The sequence below is a fragment of the Vipera berus genome, assembly GCF_964194415.1.
Source record: "Vipera berus genome assembly, chromosome: 14".
Classification (NCBI taxonomy): Eukaryota; Metazoa; Chordata; class Lepidosauria; order Squamata; family Viperidae; genus Vipera; species Vipera berus.
Window position 1 is genome coordinate 5,339,111 of NC_138217.1, and position 16,432 is coordinate 5,355,542.

The window sequence follows — 16,432 nt, forward strand, 5'->3', positions numbered from 1 at the left end:
TTCTATTTTTAACAGGCACATTTAAGTATCAGTCAATCAGAAAAGAGCTGGAAGGGGCCTCAGAGGTCTTCTAGTCCAGCCCCCCACTTAAGCAGGAGAACCTATACCATCTCAGACAGGTGAATGTCCAGTCTCTTCTTTAAAACCTCCAGTGATGGAGCACCCACGATTTCTGGAGGCAAGCTGTTCCACTGGTTAATTGTCCTCACTGTTGGGAAGTTTCTCCTTAATTCCAGGCTGCTTCTCTCCTTGATTAGAAACTTAACAGAATAACAGAGTTGGAAGGGGCCTCAGAGGTCTTCTAGTCCAGCCCCCCACTTAAGCAGGAGAACCTATACCATCTCAGACAGGTGAATGTCCAGTCTCTTCTTTAAAACCTCCAGTGATGAAGCACCCACAATTTCTGGAGGCAAGCTGTGCCCCTGGTTAATTGTCCTCACTGTTAGGAAGTTTCTCCTTAATTCCAGGTTGCTTCTCTCTTTGGTTAGTTTACAACCATTGTTTCTCGTCCTGCTCCTTGGACTCACAATGTTGGCTACACCAACCCTACAAAGGAACTGGAGGCTTTGTGGCAGCATATGCAATGCCTGGTTCACAGTTCCTCTACACCCATTATATACCAAGCATGCAAAAGTTGAATCTCTTTAGCTGCTGTGGGAGGTTACATCCTACCTTTTCCTTCTGTACTTGTCTCCCTCCCTCTCCATCCTGATTAATTTTATTTTAACTGCATTTTAATTTTAAGATCTTTATTTACTGTTTTAATGTTTCATAGGGTATCTTAATCAATGTCAGTCACCTAGAGTCACCTTTAGCAAGATGGGCAGCATACAAATTTAATACATAAATAAACTACCCTTTCTAGCAGAATCAAGGTTTTGGGGTGCTGTGAATTGTAGTACAGTATACCGACGTTAGGATCATACATTCTGCCCTTTTGCTAATACTGATCTTCCCCAAAAGATGGAAATCAGTTCAAAAGGATACCTCTGCAGGGATCCATCAGTCAAATTAGGTGTAAAATGGTGGGTGGGATAGAATAGAATAACAGAGTTGGAAGGGACCTTGTGGGTCATCTAGTCCAACCCCCCACCCAAGCAGGAGACCCTACACCATTCCAGATAAGTCTCTTCTTGAAAGCTTCCAGTGATGAAGCTCCCACAACCTCTGAAGGCAAGTTCTGTTCCATCAGCTGATTGTTCTCCCAGTCTGAAAATTTCTCCTTATTTCCAGGTTGAATCTCTCCTCGATTAGTTTCCATCCGTTATTCCTTGTCTGGCCTTTAGTGGCTTTGGAAAATAGGTTGATTCCCCCTCCTCTCTGTGACAGCCCCTCAAATATTGGAACACTGCTGTCATGTCTCCCCTTCTCGTCCAGATTTAAAACATACATGATTCTGGGTGGCTTGCAATAGAATAGATTTTTAAAAGATTAAATACAATGCATCCTATAAAATAAGACGCGTAGCAGCTGAGCATCACAAAATAACCATCAACAAAACGGGTAGATGGGATCTCTCAGAAAATCGTGGTGGCGCAGTGATTAGAATGCAGCATTGCAGGCTAATTGTGTTGACTGCCGGCAGCTCAATTCTCACAGGCTCAAGCTCAACTCAGCCTTCCATCCTTCCAAGGTCGGTAAAATGAGGGCCCAGATTGTTGGGGGCAGGATGCTGACTCTGTGAACCACTTAGAGAAGGCTGTAAAGCACTGTGAAGCAGTATATCTTCCTTCCTTCCTTCCTTCCTTCCTTCCTTCCTTCCTTCCTTCCTTCCTTCCCCAGTGGTTAGAATGCAGTATTGCAGGCAAACTCTGCCGACTGCCAGCAGTTCGATCCTGTTGACTCAAATTGTTGGGGACAACATGCTGACTCTCTAAACCACTTAGAGAGGGCTGGAAAGCACTGTGAAGCAGTCTATAAGTCTAAGCACTAGTGCCGGGGTAGGCAACCTCGGCTCGTTTATGACTCATGGACTTCAACTCCCAGAATTCCTGAGTCAGCTGACTCAGGAATTCTGGGAGTTGAAGTCCATGAGTCATAAAAGAGCCGAGGTTGCCTACCCTTGCACTAGTGCTATTGCTAAAACCGAAGTTTTTAGGATCTCGCATAAGGCCAGTAGGGTCCAACCTAATCTCATTGGGTTGGTATTCCACACCAGAAGAAAAACGTCTTTCAATGTTCCATTGGGACCAAGTAGCTAAAGTAGACACGGCAACTGTTGTCTTTCTAAAGAGACCTGGCATGAACCCCAAACTCCACAGCCAATCACTCACTCTCCTGGCCAAAAAAAAAAAAGTCTAATTAGAAGAACAAAGAACAAAGCCGGTGTAATTTTGTGCCTCGTCTTGTTTTCTTTCTCTTTGACAGATGCGTAGGCAGAGCGCGAGGCACATTTCACAAACAACTCAAGGTGGCAATATTTTTTTTCCCCCTACAGCCTTGGGATGATGTGCCAGACAAAGCCTTACATCATCTGAAGCAGGATCAAAAACCTCTTTGGTGGGGTATTTAAAAAAAAAAAGTGATTTGTAAATGGCCACTGCAAACTTGCTTTTCTAAGTGGTAAAGCAGGAAATAGCCTAAGATCAATACCTGGGAAGATACTGGAAAAGATAATAATAATAATTAAATAAAAAACAGATCTGTAAACATCTAGAAAGAAATAAAGTTACAACTAAAAGCCAGCACTGGTTTGTTAAAAACAGAGCCTTGGTGGAGCAGTGGGCTAATGCCTCCTTAAGTAACACCAGCTGCCTGCAATTAGTGCAGGTTCGAGTCCCACCAGGCTCAAAGTTGACTCAGCCTTCCATCCTTCCCAGGTAGGTAAAATGAGGACCCAGATTGTTGGGGGCAATAAGCTGACTTTGTAATAATGCCGCTTGGGGGGTGTATGAAAGCCCTAATAAGCAGGCATATAAATAGAATGAAGGCTACTGCTAAGCTTGTAAGCCGCCCTGAGTCTTCGGAGAAGGGCGGGATATAAATGGAATTAAAATAAAATAAATAAATAAATTAAATTAAATTAGATCACGCCAAGCCAATCTTGTTCCATTCTTTGACAAAGTGACTAAATTAGTAGACCAGTGAAAAACTGTGGACATAGTATACTCAGACTTAGAAGGAGAACTCATCATATTTGCACATGATACTAAGCTGGCAGGAATAGCCAACATCCCAGAAGATAAGTTCAGCATCCAAAAAGATCTTAACAGACTTGAACAATGGGCCCTATCCAACAACATGAAACTTAATGTGGAGAAAAGCAAGGTTTTACACCTGGGCAGGAAAAACCAAAGGTACAAGTGCAAGTTAGGCAAAACCTGGTTCAAAAGCAGCGACTGTCAGAGGGACCTTGGAGATCTAGTGGACGATCACTTGACTATGAGACAGCCGTGTGCAGCAGCAGACAAAAAAGCTAATACAATCCTGGGTTGTATAAACAGAATCTTAGAATCAAGATCACACAAAGTATTAGTACCGCTCTATAAAACCCTAGTAAGGCCACACCTGGAATCCCCGCAGACAATTTTGGTCACCATATCATAAAAAAGATGTTGAGAGTTTAGAAAAAGTGCAAAGAAAAGCAATTAAGATGATTAAAGGCCTGGAGACTAAAACATATGAAGAACGGCTGCAGGACTCGGGTTTGGCTAGTCTAGAGAAAAGAAGAAATAGGGGAGACATGATAGCAGTATTCCAGTATCTGAGGGGCTGCCACAAAGAAGAGGGAGTCAAGCTATTCTCCAAAGCACCTGAAGGCAGGACAAGAAGCAACGGATGAAAACTAATCAAGGAGAGAAGCAACCTGGAATTAAGGAGAAACTTCCTAACAGTGAGGACAATTAACCAGTGGAACAGCTTGCCACCAGAACTTTGTAGGTGCTTCATCGCTGGAGGTTTTTAAGAACAGATTGGACAGTCACTTCTCTGAAATGATATAGGGCAGACATGTCAAACACAAGGCCCGGGGGCCGGATCTGGCCCGTGAAGTGGTTTCATGTGGCCCCCGAAGCCATCCTGGAAACAGTGAGGGAACGGCCCCCACTGCCTTGGCCCTGGCCCAGAGACCCTCCTCCTGCCAGAGACCCTCAGATCTGTCCCACTCCTGCCCAGGCCCCCATAGGCACCCTTGATGCGAACGATGTAGAGCTGGCCACGCCCACCCAGTAGGCCATACGCACTCTAGCCACGCCCACCCAGTAGGCCACGCCCACCCTGGCCACACCCACCCGGCCCCCTGAGGGCAACCGCAATGCTGATGCGGCCCTCAATGAAATTGAGTTTGACACCCCTGGTATAGGGTCTCCTGCTTGAGCGGGGGGGGGTTGGACTAGAAGACCTCTGAGGTCCCTTCCAGCTCTTTTCTGATTGACTGATACTTAAGCGCGCCTGTTAAAAATAGACGTAAGATCTAAATACAGCAAGACACACCTCTAAGTCGAACAATCCTGAAAGTAGCTGCCGTATTAAATGCCAAAAACTGTAGCTTTAGAACAAACTTTGGCTACTGCTCAGGAGGTCAGGGAAGATCTAAAAAGAGATAAATATTCTGGACTATTGTGGCTATTGATTAGAAAGAGCGATATTAGATCTGCTCACCAGGCTGCCTAAAAAAGCCAGTTCAGGAACAAGGCAGAACTGGGGCTCTGCGTACTTTTTTTCAGAGGACAAAAATATTCTGGCATGGGAAAATGTTTCCATATTTACTTTATGTCAGGAGGAGGACAGAGCATTGAGTGGGAAGTGTGAAAGCTCTCCTTAGGCATAAAACGTTGGCTAAAGTAACTAGATTATGGCTGTGAGAGCTGGACCAGGAGGAAGACTCGGCGCCGAAAAATGGATGCTTTCGAACTGCGGTGTTGGAAAAGGAACTCAACCCTGAATGTTCTTTGGAAGGACAGATCCTGAAGATGGAGCTCAAATATTTTGGCCACCCAATGAGAAGAGAGGATTCCTTGGAAAAAGACCCTGAAGTCTAGAATTGAATAGACCTTGGAGCCGCCTACTCAAGCAGGAGAACCTACACCGTCTCAGACAGGTAAATGTCCACTCTCCTCTTAAAAACCTCCAGTGATGGAGCGCCCACGATTTCTGGTGGCCAGCTGTTCCACTGGTTAATTGTCCTCACCGTCAGGAAGTTTCTCCTTAGTTCCAGGTTGCTTCTCTCTTTGGTCAGTTTCCAACCATTGTTTCTCATCCTTGCCTCTGGTGCTTTGGAGAACAAGCTGACCCCCCTCCTCCTTGTGGCAGCCCCTCAAATACTGAAACACTGCTATCATGTCTCCCCTATTTCTTCTTTTCTTTAGACTAGCCAAATCCAAGTCCCGCGGCCGTTCTTCGTATGTTTTGGTCTCCAGGCCTTGGATCATCTTAGTTGCTCTCCTCTGAATTTTTTCCACGCTCTCAACATCTTTTTTGTGATATGGTGACCAAAACTGGCTGCAGGATTCCAGGTGTGATGTTAGGAAAGATGGAAGGCAAAGGGAGAAGGGGATGGCAGAGGAGGAGATGGTTACATGAATCTGGGCAAAGTCTGAGAGACAGTGGAGAACCGGGGGGGAGGGGGGCTGGCGTGTACCAGGGGTTCGTGAAGGGTTGGAGACAGTGACTGAACAACAAGTAACTAGTTGTCTATGGAGATTCTCAGTCAATCCAGGTCATGGTTACCCCAAAGGTGCTTTTTCAGGAGGCAACTGGACTGTCTTGTTTTTTGTTTTTTTTTAAGACGTTTCGCTTCTCATCCAAGAAGCTTCTTCAGCTCTAACTGGACTATGGGAAATGGAAGGATTTATATTCCTTGTAGAAACCTGGTCATTTGCATTTTCATTCTTTAAGAAAGTCATTGAGAGCATTTGGAGGTTCACCTGTGTCTCCCAAATGGCCCCCAATGACTCTAAAAGAAGGCAAATGTTTGCAAGGAGTATCAATCCTTCCACTCCCCACCATCCAGTCCGAGTGGAAGAAGCTTCTCGGATAAGAAGGGAAACGTCTTCAAAGAAAAACAAGAAAGTCCAGTTGCCTCCTGAAAAAGCACCTTTGGGACAAGTAACTAGATGATGCGAAGACCTAGTTGTCTTGGAAAGTCTCTAACATTTTGAAAGATGTAAGGAAAGGAACAAAGAGGATGACCAGCAACAAGGAAGGTGACTGGATTTAGTTACAGTGATGAGGAATGAACTATTGGAAGACTTGAAGGACCAAGTTAGGAACACATCCTTCCGAAGAAAATCTACTGACATGGTCAACTGACCGGATGGCACATAGTCAATCAGCCAAGTCATTAGCAATGGGAGAATCATCTCCCAATCAAATCCACCTCATTCAACGAGAGTACAAATCCCGCTGGATTTTAGGATCGAAGATCCATGCTTCAACTCCAGCAAGGATGAACGAGGTCAAAGGTTAAGAAGGTAGGATCCCAAAGTTTAGTTCTCAGTCCGCACCTTCCTTCCATACCGGCCCATAATTATGCTGTAAGATCAAGGCAGGCAGCGGTACGAATACTGGCAGCCAATCCCTACCCATCAAACAAGACCCAAAGAATCTTAGTCTTACCCACGATGTCAGCTCTGCCTCTTCTGCTAGCTCCGTGGTGGCCAACCTATGGCACGGGTGCCACAGGTGGCATGCAGAGCCCTCTCTGTGGGCACGCGCACCGTCACCCCAGTCCTAGGCCTTCAGCTGGGTTTTATAAAACCTTTTCGCTTTAGGCCTGCAACACCGTGCACACAAAAAAAGGTTCAATCAATCAATCAATTTCAACTTCTAGCGGGGAAAAAAAAGATCTTGGAAAGTTGAAATTGATTGATTGAACTTTTTAGTCCCACCCAGTCTGCCGTTACCACCGCAGCCACACCCACCCAATGGGCCACGTCCACCCAATTGGCCACACCCAACCAATTGGTCACAGCCACCCAATTGGTCACAGCCACCCAATGAGCCACGCCCACCCAATGGACCATACCCACCCAATTGGTCACACCCACTCAATGAGCCATGCCCACCCAATGGACCACACCCAACCAATTGGTCACACCCACCCAATGAGCCACGCCCACCCAATGGGCCACACCCAACCAATTGGTCACACCCACCCAATGGGCCACACCCACCCAGCGCCCAACAATAAATAAGTGGGTTTTGGGTTGCAGTTTGGGCACTCGGTCTCTGAAAGGTTCGCCATCACTGTGCTAGGTCATTAGACCATCTCTCTGAAGTCTTGCAAAGGCATTCTTTCTTAAAAGCCTTACTTCCCCCTCTTCAAAAACAGCATTTGGTTATGTGGTTCCCCTCGTCAAGACTTTCTCCTCTGCCCCCAAGTTACACATCCATGGGACAACGTGCAACTGGCCTAGAATAAATTGGGGAGCTGTCTCTTATTCTTCTTTTTCCCCACTCCCTCTCTCGATTGTACACAAAATAAGGAAGCCTGTCCCCCCAAAAGGGGTGTTTAGTTTTCATACAATTTTAAACAGGCTTTATCTAGTCTGAGTAGCTCTGTCTGTACTTTGCTTGGCCCAAGGGATTCTTCAACAGATGAGATTCCCTTGCTCCTCTTCCCCCTCCCCCCTTCTCCTCCTAACACCTTCGGCTTCTGAATTTCATATCTGGTATTAAATCCCTTCTCCCTTCCATGATATATCTTGATGTCAACGCTGCCTTCTATTATAACATTCTCTCCTCCCGTCTTCAATTTCCTCTATTATTCATATTTTATCCAGTAATAACATCTAGGTAGAGGAGGCAGGGACTGCCACTTCATATTTATGAACTGAAACACACGAAGTCCTTATTACTGGATGCTCATGGAAGTCCATGAACAATAATGCAACAGGGAGAAGGAGAGAGGGTTGATTCTCCTTCGTGCACTGTGGTTTCTTCCAATACTCAACTCAGCTAGACAGCGCTAGCAGACCTGGAGACAAATCAGGGCTGTGAGCAACAAGGCAGAGAAACCCTTTACTCCAGGGAATGTTTGGTTTCCAAACAACAACAGAAGGCTTCCTTCAAGACAGCCCTAGGGTTGGAAAACAGAGAAGAAAGCAAGGCTCACTGGCTGCATTCAGAATCAGAATGGTGCTGGAAGGGACCTTGGAGGTCTTCTAGTCCAGCCCCCTGCTCAAGCAGGAGACCCTATACCATTTCAATCAATCAATCAATCAATCAATCAATCAATCAATCAATCAATCAATCAATCAGAATAGAGCTGGAAGGAGCCTTGGAGGTCTTCTGGTCCAGCTCCCTGCTCAAGTAGGAAACCCTATACCATGGGGTTGTCCAATATCTTAAAAACTTCTAGCGTTGGAGCATTCACAACCTCTGGAGGCAGGTTGTTCCACTGATTAATTGTTCTAACTTTCGGGAAATTTCTCCTTAGTTCTAGATTGCTTCTCTGCTTGATTAGTTTCCATCTGTTGCTTCTTGTCCTGATTTCAGGTGCTTTGGAGAATAGCTTGACTCCCTTTTCTTTGTGGAGCCCCTCAAATATTGGAAGACTGCTATCCTGTCACCCCCTAGTCCTTCTCTTTGTTAGACTAACAGAATAACAGAGCTGGAAGGGACCTTGGAGGTCATCTAGTCCAACCCCCTGCTCAAGCAGGAGACCCTATACCATTTTCAGACAAAGGGTTGTCCAGTCTCTTCTTAAAAACCTCCAGTGTTGGAGCATTCACAGCTTCTGAAGGCAATTTGTCGGCGCCCAACATCACGTATATGAGATGAAATGTATGAAATACTAAATGTATTAAATAAATATATTACAGACAGGTGAGACACAGCTACTATTAGGGTGGCACAGCTGTTCCCCACCCAAGAATTCTTCATAAGCAGATGTGAATGCTTTAGCTGTACTGACTTCTGTTGAATAAAAACGCACTATGCTCCATAAATGGTGGGGACGGTAGGGAGATGCATAGTGAGGCAGGTGACCCACCCCCATTCTCCAAACTTCTAAATTTCAGACCTTGCACCCTTGTCCGTTTACAATTCTCCATAGCAATTTCATAGATTTTCATTGATTAATTGCACCCAATCTGAAGTCCCCCTACTCAATGTAAACCAAAGTTTTGGAAATTGGCAGCTCTAGTGCCTTCTCCGTCCAAACTGCAAGGGAGAAGAATTCTCAATGTAGACAAAGGTGGCTGCTGTTTTCCTGCCGTATTATGGAATGTTGCTGCACATTAATAACAGAGTTATGCGAATCTTATGAATCAGTGAGACAGCTGGGGGCGGGGGGAAGGAAGATGAGTGCTACAGGGGGAGGAAAGATTCAGATCTTTCTTTACTCTTTGCTGGCCTCTAGTGGTGACCAGGACAATGGCAGCCCAGATATAGCAGCCTCCACAAGACAGCTTAGAGATGACAGCACCGAGCTCTATAAATAATGTAGCCTTCGTAGAGCAGGTGGTAGACAGTCCTTTGACAATCACAGTCAAGAACTGAGACTGTGAGGACATTCAGAAAATAGAAGTTGGTTGGAGAGAGTGTAAATAAAAAGCTTCAGAAGCTCCGCTGAAATAGAATTGCAAGGGTCAATTCTAAATCAGGAAGCAGAAGTTAGGGCTGGGTCTCACTATGTTCACTTTTGAGCAAATATCGCTCTTCAAGGATGTCCTCAAGGAGACCACTTCTAGGCTTATCTCAGGGACTTCCTTGCCCCAGGTTTTTTTTTTCTTCTCTGTCCATTCTGGCATGGCTTAAGGTCCTAACTCAGGGGTCTTCAAACTTGGCCCTTTTATGACTTGTGGACTTCAACTCCCAGAATTCCTCAGCCAGGCACACTGGCTGAGGAATTCTGGGAGTTGAAGTCCACAAGTCATAAGAGGGCCAAGTCTGAAGACCCCTGTCCTAACTGTTCTGAAATCAGAGGGGTTGGAGAAGCAGATTGTCTCTTCTTTGAAATATGCTGTCCTCTTGCAGTACTTCATGGTTCCTTCCTTCCTTTGCAGAGGAGATTCACTTAATGGCCACTTTGATTAGCCCTGTGAATGCTGGTCACCACTGTGGCCGTAAGCCAAGGACTATCTGTGAACATATACAGATGAGGCCAACAGTACCTTCAGGGGAACGGAGATGTCTTTTGGGAAAACAACTCAACTGATCTTCTCTTGTTCATTCCCCAAAGCCAACTCTTCATTCATTCTTCCAGAAGGCCAGAAAGGTCATGAAGTTATCTATTTCCCAGGAGGGGTACTGCGTGATCCTTTTCTCTGTGAGGAAACCGACCACCTCACTTTCCTTGCTGGCTCCTGAGATCTAAGCTGATCCTCCGATCTCAGGGTCACGAATTGGCTGTCGCTGGTAAGCCTGGCTCCATCAAAAGCCCCAGACAATTCCAGCAGCCAGCAGTTTCAGAAACCTCCAGTTAGGTGAGATGTCAAGAGACGGTAGCCAACTGGCAATACTGCCAAAAAGGCCATTAGAAGGTGCTCCACCCCTCACTTCCCTGGAACGGTCCAAGCTGGAAATATTCATCTAATGAAAATGAGAATCGCCATTTCTTCCCTCTCTGCTTGCTTGCGATGCTCCTGTGTCAACACTGCTAACAATGGATGTTTTTGCTTTGACAATGTATGGAGATGCAACCATTTTCCTTCTTATGTTTTACTCTTAGAATTAGAGTTAGAATTAGATGAAACTGGGGGGAAGGAGGAGGAATGTGCATGGAAGTTCAGTTAGACATAACAGAACTGTAACTAGTGTGAGAACCAAGGTTTTTTTTTTTTTTTGAAATAAGAGATGATAAGAATTGGCAGGCTGGAGAACTGGAGGGAGAGCCCGCACTTCAAATTAATTGGAGAATGTGATTTATAACTGTGAATTAGAGGAGGGAATTGTGCTTTGATACTATGTGCTCAGGGGAGGGGAATTCACATTTTGGCTTTGACTATGTACGTGCTGAAGTTATGCTACTCGAATAAAGATTCTTTGAAGAGTTTCATCTGTCGGAACCATGACATTAAGCCGGTTGCATCTCCCTATGTTGTCAAAGCAAAAACATCCAATGTTTGCAGCGTTGACACTAAGCTTTTCTCCACACAATACTGAGATGACACTGGCTTTGCAGACACAGACTGTGCCTCCAGAAAAGAACCAAACCACCAGGCTCTTGGCCCTTGACAGACTTAGAATTGGGTGCTTCTTCTCAAACTAGAGAAAAGGAACAATAATTGTCCCAGGCAAGTCACAAAGAAGAGGCTTCTGGGAGCATGTGGAGGAAGAAAGAGCAAGACTCTCTGGATATGAGTGAAGAGGCTCTCTTGCTATTTATCAATCAACCCAGCAGAAAGGATAAGAAGCTCTCAAGATGTTCTTCAGTCAATACTGTTGAAAACTCCAGAGACACATAGCAAAGTGGGGAGCAGGCACTTCAACCCGGAGCAAATAGCAGTAAGAGACATTCAATGGGGTCCTTCAGCCACTTGAGGCTCAACGCTTGCATTTCCATGAGGAGATGGATGCTCAAAGAACACCCGAGACTTACGAGATCTTCTTTATAAAGTCATGGCATAGGTTAAGCCTCACAATGGAGCCATCTCACTTCACAGTCCCAGGGAAGGAGGAACACAAGATCCAATTTTGAGATAGAGCTTCCCTTGGGATTATCAAGTGAAATGCCTTCCTGTTTCTACCGATGTGTTCCTTGAACCCTTATCGGGGCATCATTGGACACAAATAGGGTGACAAGAAGGAATGATGGCGAAGAAGATCAAGGAGTCACCAAAGGACAACACTCAAACAAGTCAATACTGAGAAAAGATAAGGACACCTTTCTATTTTCTGGGCAGTCAGAAATTAAAATCAACCAAGTATGACTTTTAAGAGGGAGGTCAACGTTATTAACATTTCCACCTGGATTTGCCTTCCCCACAAACTATAACGAGATAGCAAGGACTAGGCTTAAATGTTACCTGCATTGGTAAGAGGGCCAGGAGTTTATATGGATTGATTTTGAAAACTCATTAGTGCAAACACCTACCTTGATCACATCTTCATCTGAGGATCTGCACTCCACAGACTCTACAAGATCAGTCACTCTTCCATCTTCTTCCACCGAGACCACCTTAACAGGGACAGCCACCGTCTTCCCAGTAAGGATGGCGGTGTTTAAGATCTCTGCTTCCTGAAAGACAAAATGTATCAGTTGAAGGTTGATCTTCAAGCTTTCTATACGGAAAGAAGTGGGCAACCTGTAGCCCCCCCTATCTTCATGAGGACTTGGGAGTCTCCTTTGGGTTGTCTTCAAAGTGCCCTCTTATCATAAAAATTGACGGCGGGGATTTCCATGATTGGGGTTGGAAGGCAGCTTGAAATATATGGTATAAAAACAGATATCACTCTTAAAAAACACATAGACACAAATAAAACTTCCCAAACTAGGACTCCATATCATCTTTTGCCCAGGTTCGCCTGGTGCGCCAGTTGCGGCCCTATCTGGACCGGGATGCCCTGTGTACGGTCACTCATGCGCTCATGACCTCTCGTCTGGACTACTGCAATGCTCTCTACATGGGGCTTCCCTTGAAGACCACTCAGAGGCTCCAACTGGTACATAATGCAGCCGTGAGAGTTGTCTTGGGAGTTTCCCGGTACTCCCATGTTACACCTTTGCTCCGCGAGCTGCATTGGTTGCCAATTGTCTTCTGAGTGAGATTCAAGGTTCTGGTAATGGTTTTTAAGACCTTACATGGCATGGGTCTGGAGTACCTCGGGGACCACCTGCTGCCGGCGTCAACTTCCCTCCGCCCTGTGCGTTCCCACAGAGAGGGCCTCCTCAGGGTGCCTCTGGTCAGAGAATGTCGGCTGGTGGCCCCCAGGGGGAGGTCCTTCTCTGTGGGCGCTCCGGCTTTATGGAACCAGCTGCCGGTCGAGTTCCAGATGGCACCGGACCTTCGCTCCTTCCGACGCGGTCTGAAGACCCATTTATTTGAACAAGCTGGCCTGGCCTGATGGGGGATGTTAGGGTTTTAATGGGGTTTTTTATATTGTTATTGTCTTTATCTGGGCTATTATTTAATCCTTTTTAATTTTTGTATTCTCTATTTATATGTGCCCTGTTCACCGCCCTGAGTCCTTCGGGAGAAGGGCGGTATATAAATATAATAAAATAAATAAATAAATAAATCTACTCCAAGGGCTATAAACCAGGAGTCACAGTGACTAGAGTTATACACACACTAACCCTGTTAGATAGTCAGGAAAAAAAGTGGTTTGTGGCTTTTATCTGGGCTGCTGGTTATGTATTTATTACTATGCTGTGTCTTTAACTGTTGCTAGTTATCCAAGGTCATGTTGACAGAATAGAATAGAGTTGGAAGGGACCTTGGAGGTCTTCTAGTCCGGCCTCCTGCTCAAACAGGAGAACCTATACCATTTCAGACAAGTGACTGTCTAGTCTCTTGGTAAAAACTTCCACAGCTTGTTGGCAAGCTGTTCCACTGGTTAATTGTCCTCACCGTCAGGAACTTTCTCCTTAATTCCAGGTTGCTTCTCTCTTTGATTAATTTCCAACCGTTGTTTCTTGTCCTGCCCTCTGGTGCTTTGGAGAATAATTTGATCCCCTCTTCTTTGGGGCAGCCCCTCAAATACTGGAATACTGCTATTATGTCCCCCCTATTTCTTCTTTTCTTTAGAGTAGCCAAACCCAAGTCCTGCAGTCATTCTTTGTATCTTTTAGTTTCCAGGCCTTTGATCATCTTAGTTGCTCTTCTCTGCACTTTTTCCCCCCCAAAGTCTCAACACCTTGTTCTGTACCAGCCTGCTACCGGCCCTGCAGCAAAAGCAGGGACGACCCCTTTACAAATGGCAAGAGGCTGGAATTACGCCTGCCAAATTTATTACCACAAAAACAAACAAGACATGAACCAAGAAACAGGAGCTTTAAGAAACACGAACTATCCAAGCGGTTGCCTTCAGCAAACCAGCCCTTCCCACACATTCCCCTTATATAGAGTTCAGGGCGTGGCTTCTCTCTGCCTCCTTCCGAGAAGCCCCATTGCCTTCCTCTGTTTACTCCTAATTGATTGCCTCCTGCGTCGGGCGTCCTTGAACAGGGCCAGCTGTGGGTCATCTTCATCCACGCTGTCAGGCTCACACAGCTGGGTCTGCGTGGTGACCAAGTGGGAGGGGCCTGGCTGAGGGCTCTCATCAGCAAGATCTTCAACCCCCTCAGCAAGGTCTTCAACACCCCCCTCCTCCTCCTCTGAGTCGTCCGACCCAACTGCCGAACCCACAGGCTGACCCTGAATCACAACACATCTTTTTTGTAGTATGGCGACCAAAATTGGTTGCAGTATTCCAGGTGTGGTCTCACTAGCGTTTTACAAAGCGGTATGATGAGATAGGCAACCATAGAAATAGAAATAAAGCAAAACATGTTATACTAGGTGTACACACCCTTGTTTTAAATCTTAATATATTTGTGCCATATCCCTTTCCTCTTTCAGTTGCTTTAAAAACTGATAAACTCAAAAACGTGCTTAACTTTTTGCCACGTGTTTCACATTCCTGGTAAAGATGGCTGAGGATTTGTTCTGATTTGATTTGCATAGACAAATGGTAGGAACTATGCAATTAATAAAAGGGACGCGGTGGCTCAGTGGGTTAGGACGCTGAGCCTGTCAATCAGAAGGTCGGCAGTTTGGCGGGTCGAATCCCGAGTGCCGCGTAGCAGAGTGAGCGCCCATTACTCGTCCCAGCTTCTGCCAACCTAGCAGTTCGAAAGCACGTAAAAACACAAGTGGAAAAATAGGGACCGCTCCGGTGGGAAGGTAACAGCGTTCCGTGCGCCTTTGGCGTCTAGTCATGCCGGCCACATGACCACGGAGACGTCCTCGGACAAGCGCTGGCTCTTCGGCTTTGAAACGGAGATGAGCACCGGCCCCTAGAGACGGAAACGACTAGCACGCGTGTGCGGGGGAACCTTTACCTTTTATGCAATTAATACTGATTTGTGCACCAATATGATGAATCTTCAGGAACAGTCAAATCCACTGTGCGGTGGAGACTTAGTAGAAAAATAAGCTTACCAAAGAAAACACAATGGGTGGGACAAGGAAATCGTAGCATAAAGGGAGGATGTAAGATAGACACTTAGGCTAAAATTAACCCGGTTTTCAGAGTAGGAAATGGAAGAACACAAGCTGCAAAACAGCTGCAAGAGGAAATACCTAGCTTAACAGGAAAACTAGCTGAATTGAATAACAAGAAAGCCACACTAAACCGAAAAGCAGGAAAGTTATCAATTGTTGTAAGAAGCCGTGAAATATCCCAGAACTCGAAAACAAGGTAACACAGCATGCTCAAAGTCCTATTGAATATTATTTGACACAACTTGCGTACATTATCTGCTAATTATAATGCCCATGTGATGTATGATTTAGTATGATTTAGAAGGAGGTCGGAAAGAGTGTAACCTCATAGTACCTCAGCCATTGGGGAATGAGGAGGGATGTGGCAGCCGGGGAAGGAAATGTATAAAGAAAGGAATCGTTTGAGTTGGAACCAAGCTTATGAAAGCTTGGTTGTCTCCCTGTTTGTTGCAATAAACGAGGCCAGCTTGCCTCTGGTTACAAAGGAAAGTAGCCAGGAGCATATAACAATATGAAAAGTCGAATTATACAGGCTGTGTAGATTGTTGTCGTTAGCTGCGAAGTTGTGTCCGACCCATCGCGACCCTATGGACAATGTTCCTCCAGGCCTTCCTGTCCTCTACCATCTTCTGGAGTCCAGTTAAGCTCACGCCTCCTGCTTCAGTGACTCCATCCAGCCACCTCATTCTCTGTCGTCCCCTTCTTCTCTTGCCCTCAACCTTTCCCAGCATGAGGCTCTTCTCCAGTGAGTCCTTCCTTCTCATTAGGTGGCCAAAGGATTTGAGTTTTAGCTTCAGGATCTGGCCTTCTAAAGAGCAGTCAGGGTTGATCTCCTCTAGGACTGACCGGTTTGATCGCCTTGCAGTCCAAGGGACTCGCAGGAGTCTTCTCCAGCACCATAGTTCAAAGGCCTCAATTCTTTGGCGCTCAGCCTTTCTTATGGTCCAACTTTCACTGCCATACATTGCAACTGGGAAGACCATAGCCTTGACTATAGGCACTTTTGTTGACAGGGTGACGTCTCTGCTTTTTAGTGTGCTGTCTAGATTTGCCATGGCTTTCCTCCCCAGGAGCAAGCGTCTTTTAATTTCTTGGCTGCAGTCCCCATCTGCAGTGATCGTGGAGCCCAGGAAAATAAAATCTGTCACTACCTCCATTTCTTCCCCATCTATTTGCCAGGAATTGAGAGGGCCGGATGCCACGATCTTGGTTTTCGTAATGTTAAGTTTCAACCCAAGTTTTGCACTCTCCTTCTTCACCCGCAACAAGAGGCTCTTTAGTTCTTCTTCACTTTCTGTGTAGATTAGTTCAGCCTATAAACGCCTCCAAAGTACCCAAACACT

General features: G+C 45.7%; 1 protein-coding gene across 1 annotated transcript in view; it reads right to left on the reverse strand.

Moving 5' to 3' along the window:
- The window catches only part of LOC308674547 (transmembrane protein 132D-like), a gene marked incomplete at both ends in the record, with an annotated part of 253,795 nt that overhangs the window by 24,526 nt on the left and 212,837 nt on the right, over positions 1-16,432 (reverse strand). Inside the window, one exon of the mRNA XM_081339121.1 lies at positions 11,978-12,121. Coding sequence (XP_081195247.1) covers positions 11,978-12,121 — 144 coding nt within the window. The remainder of the gene's footprint in view (positions 1-11,977; positions 12,122-16,432) is intronic.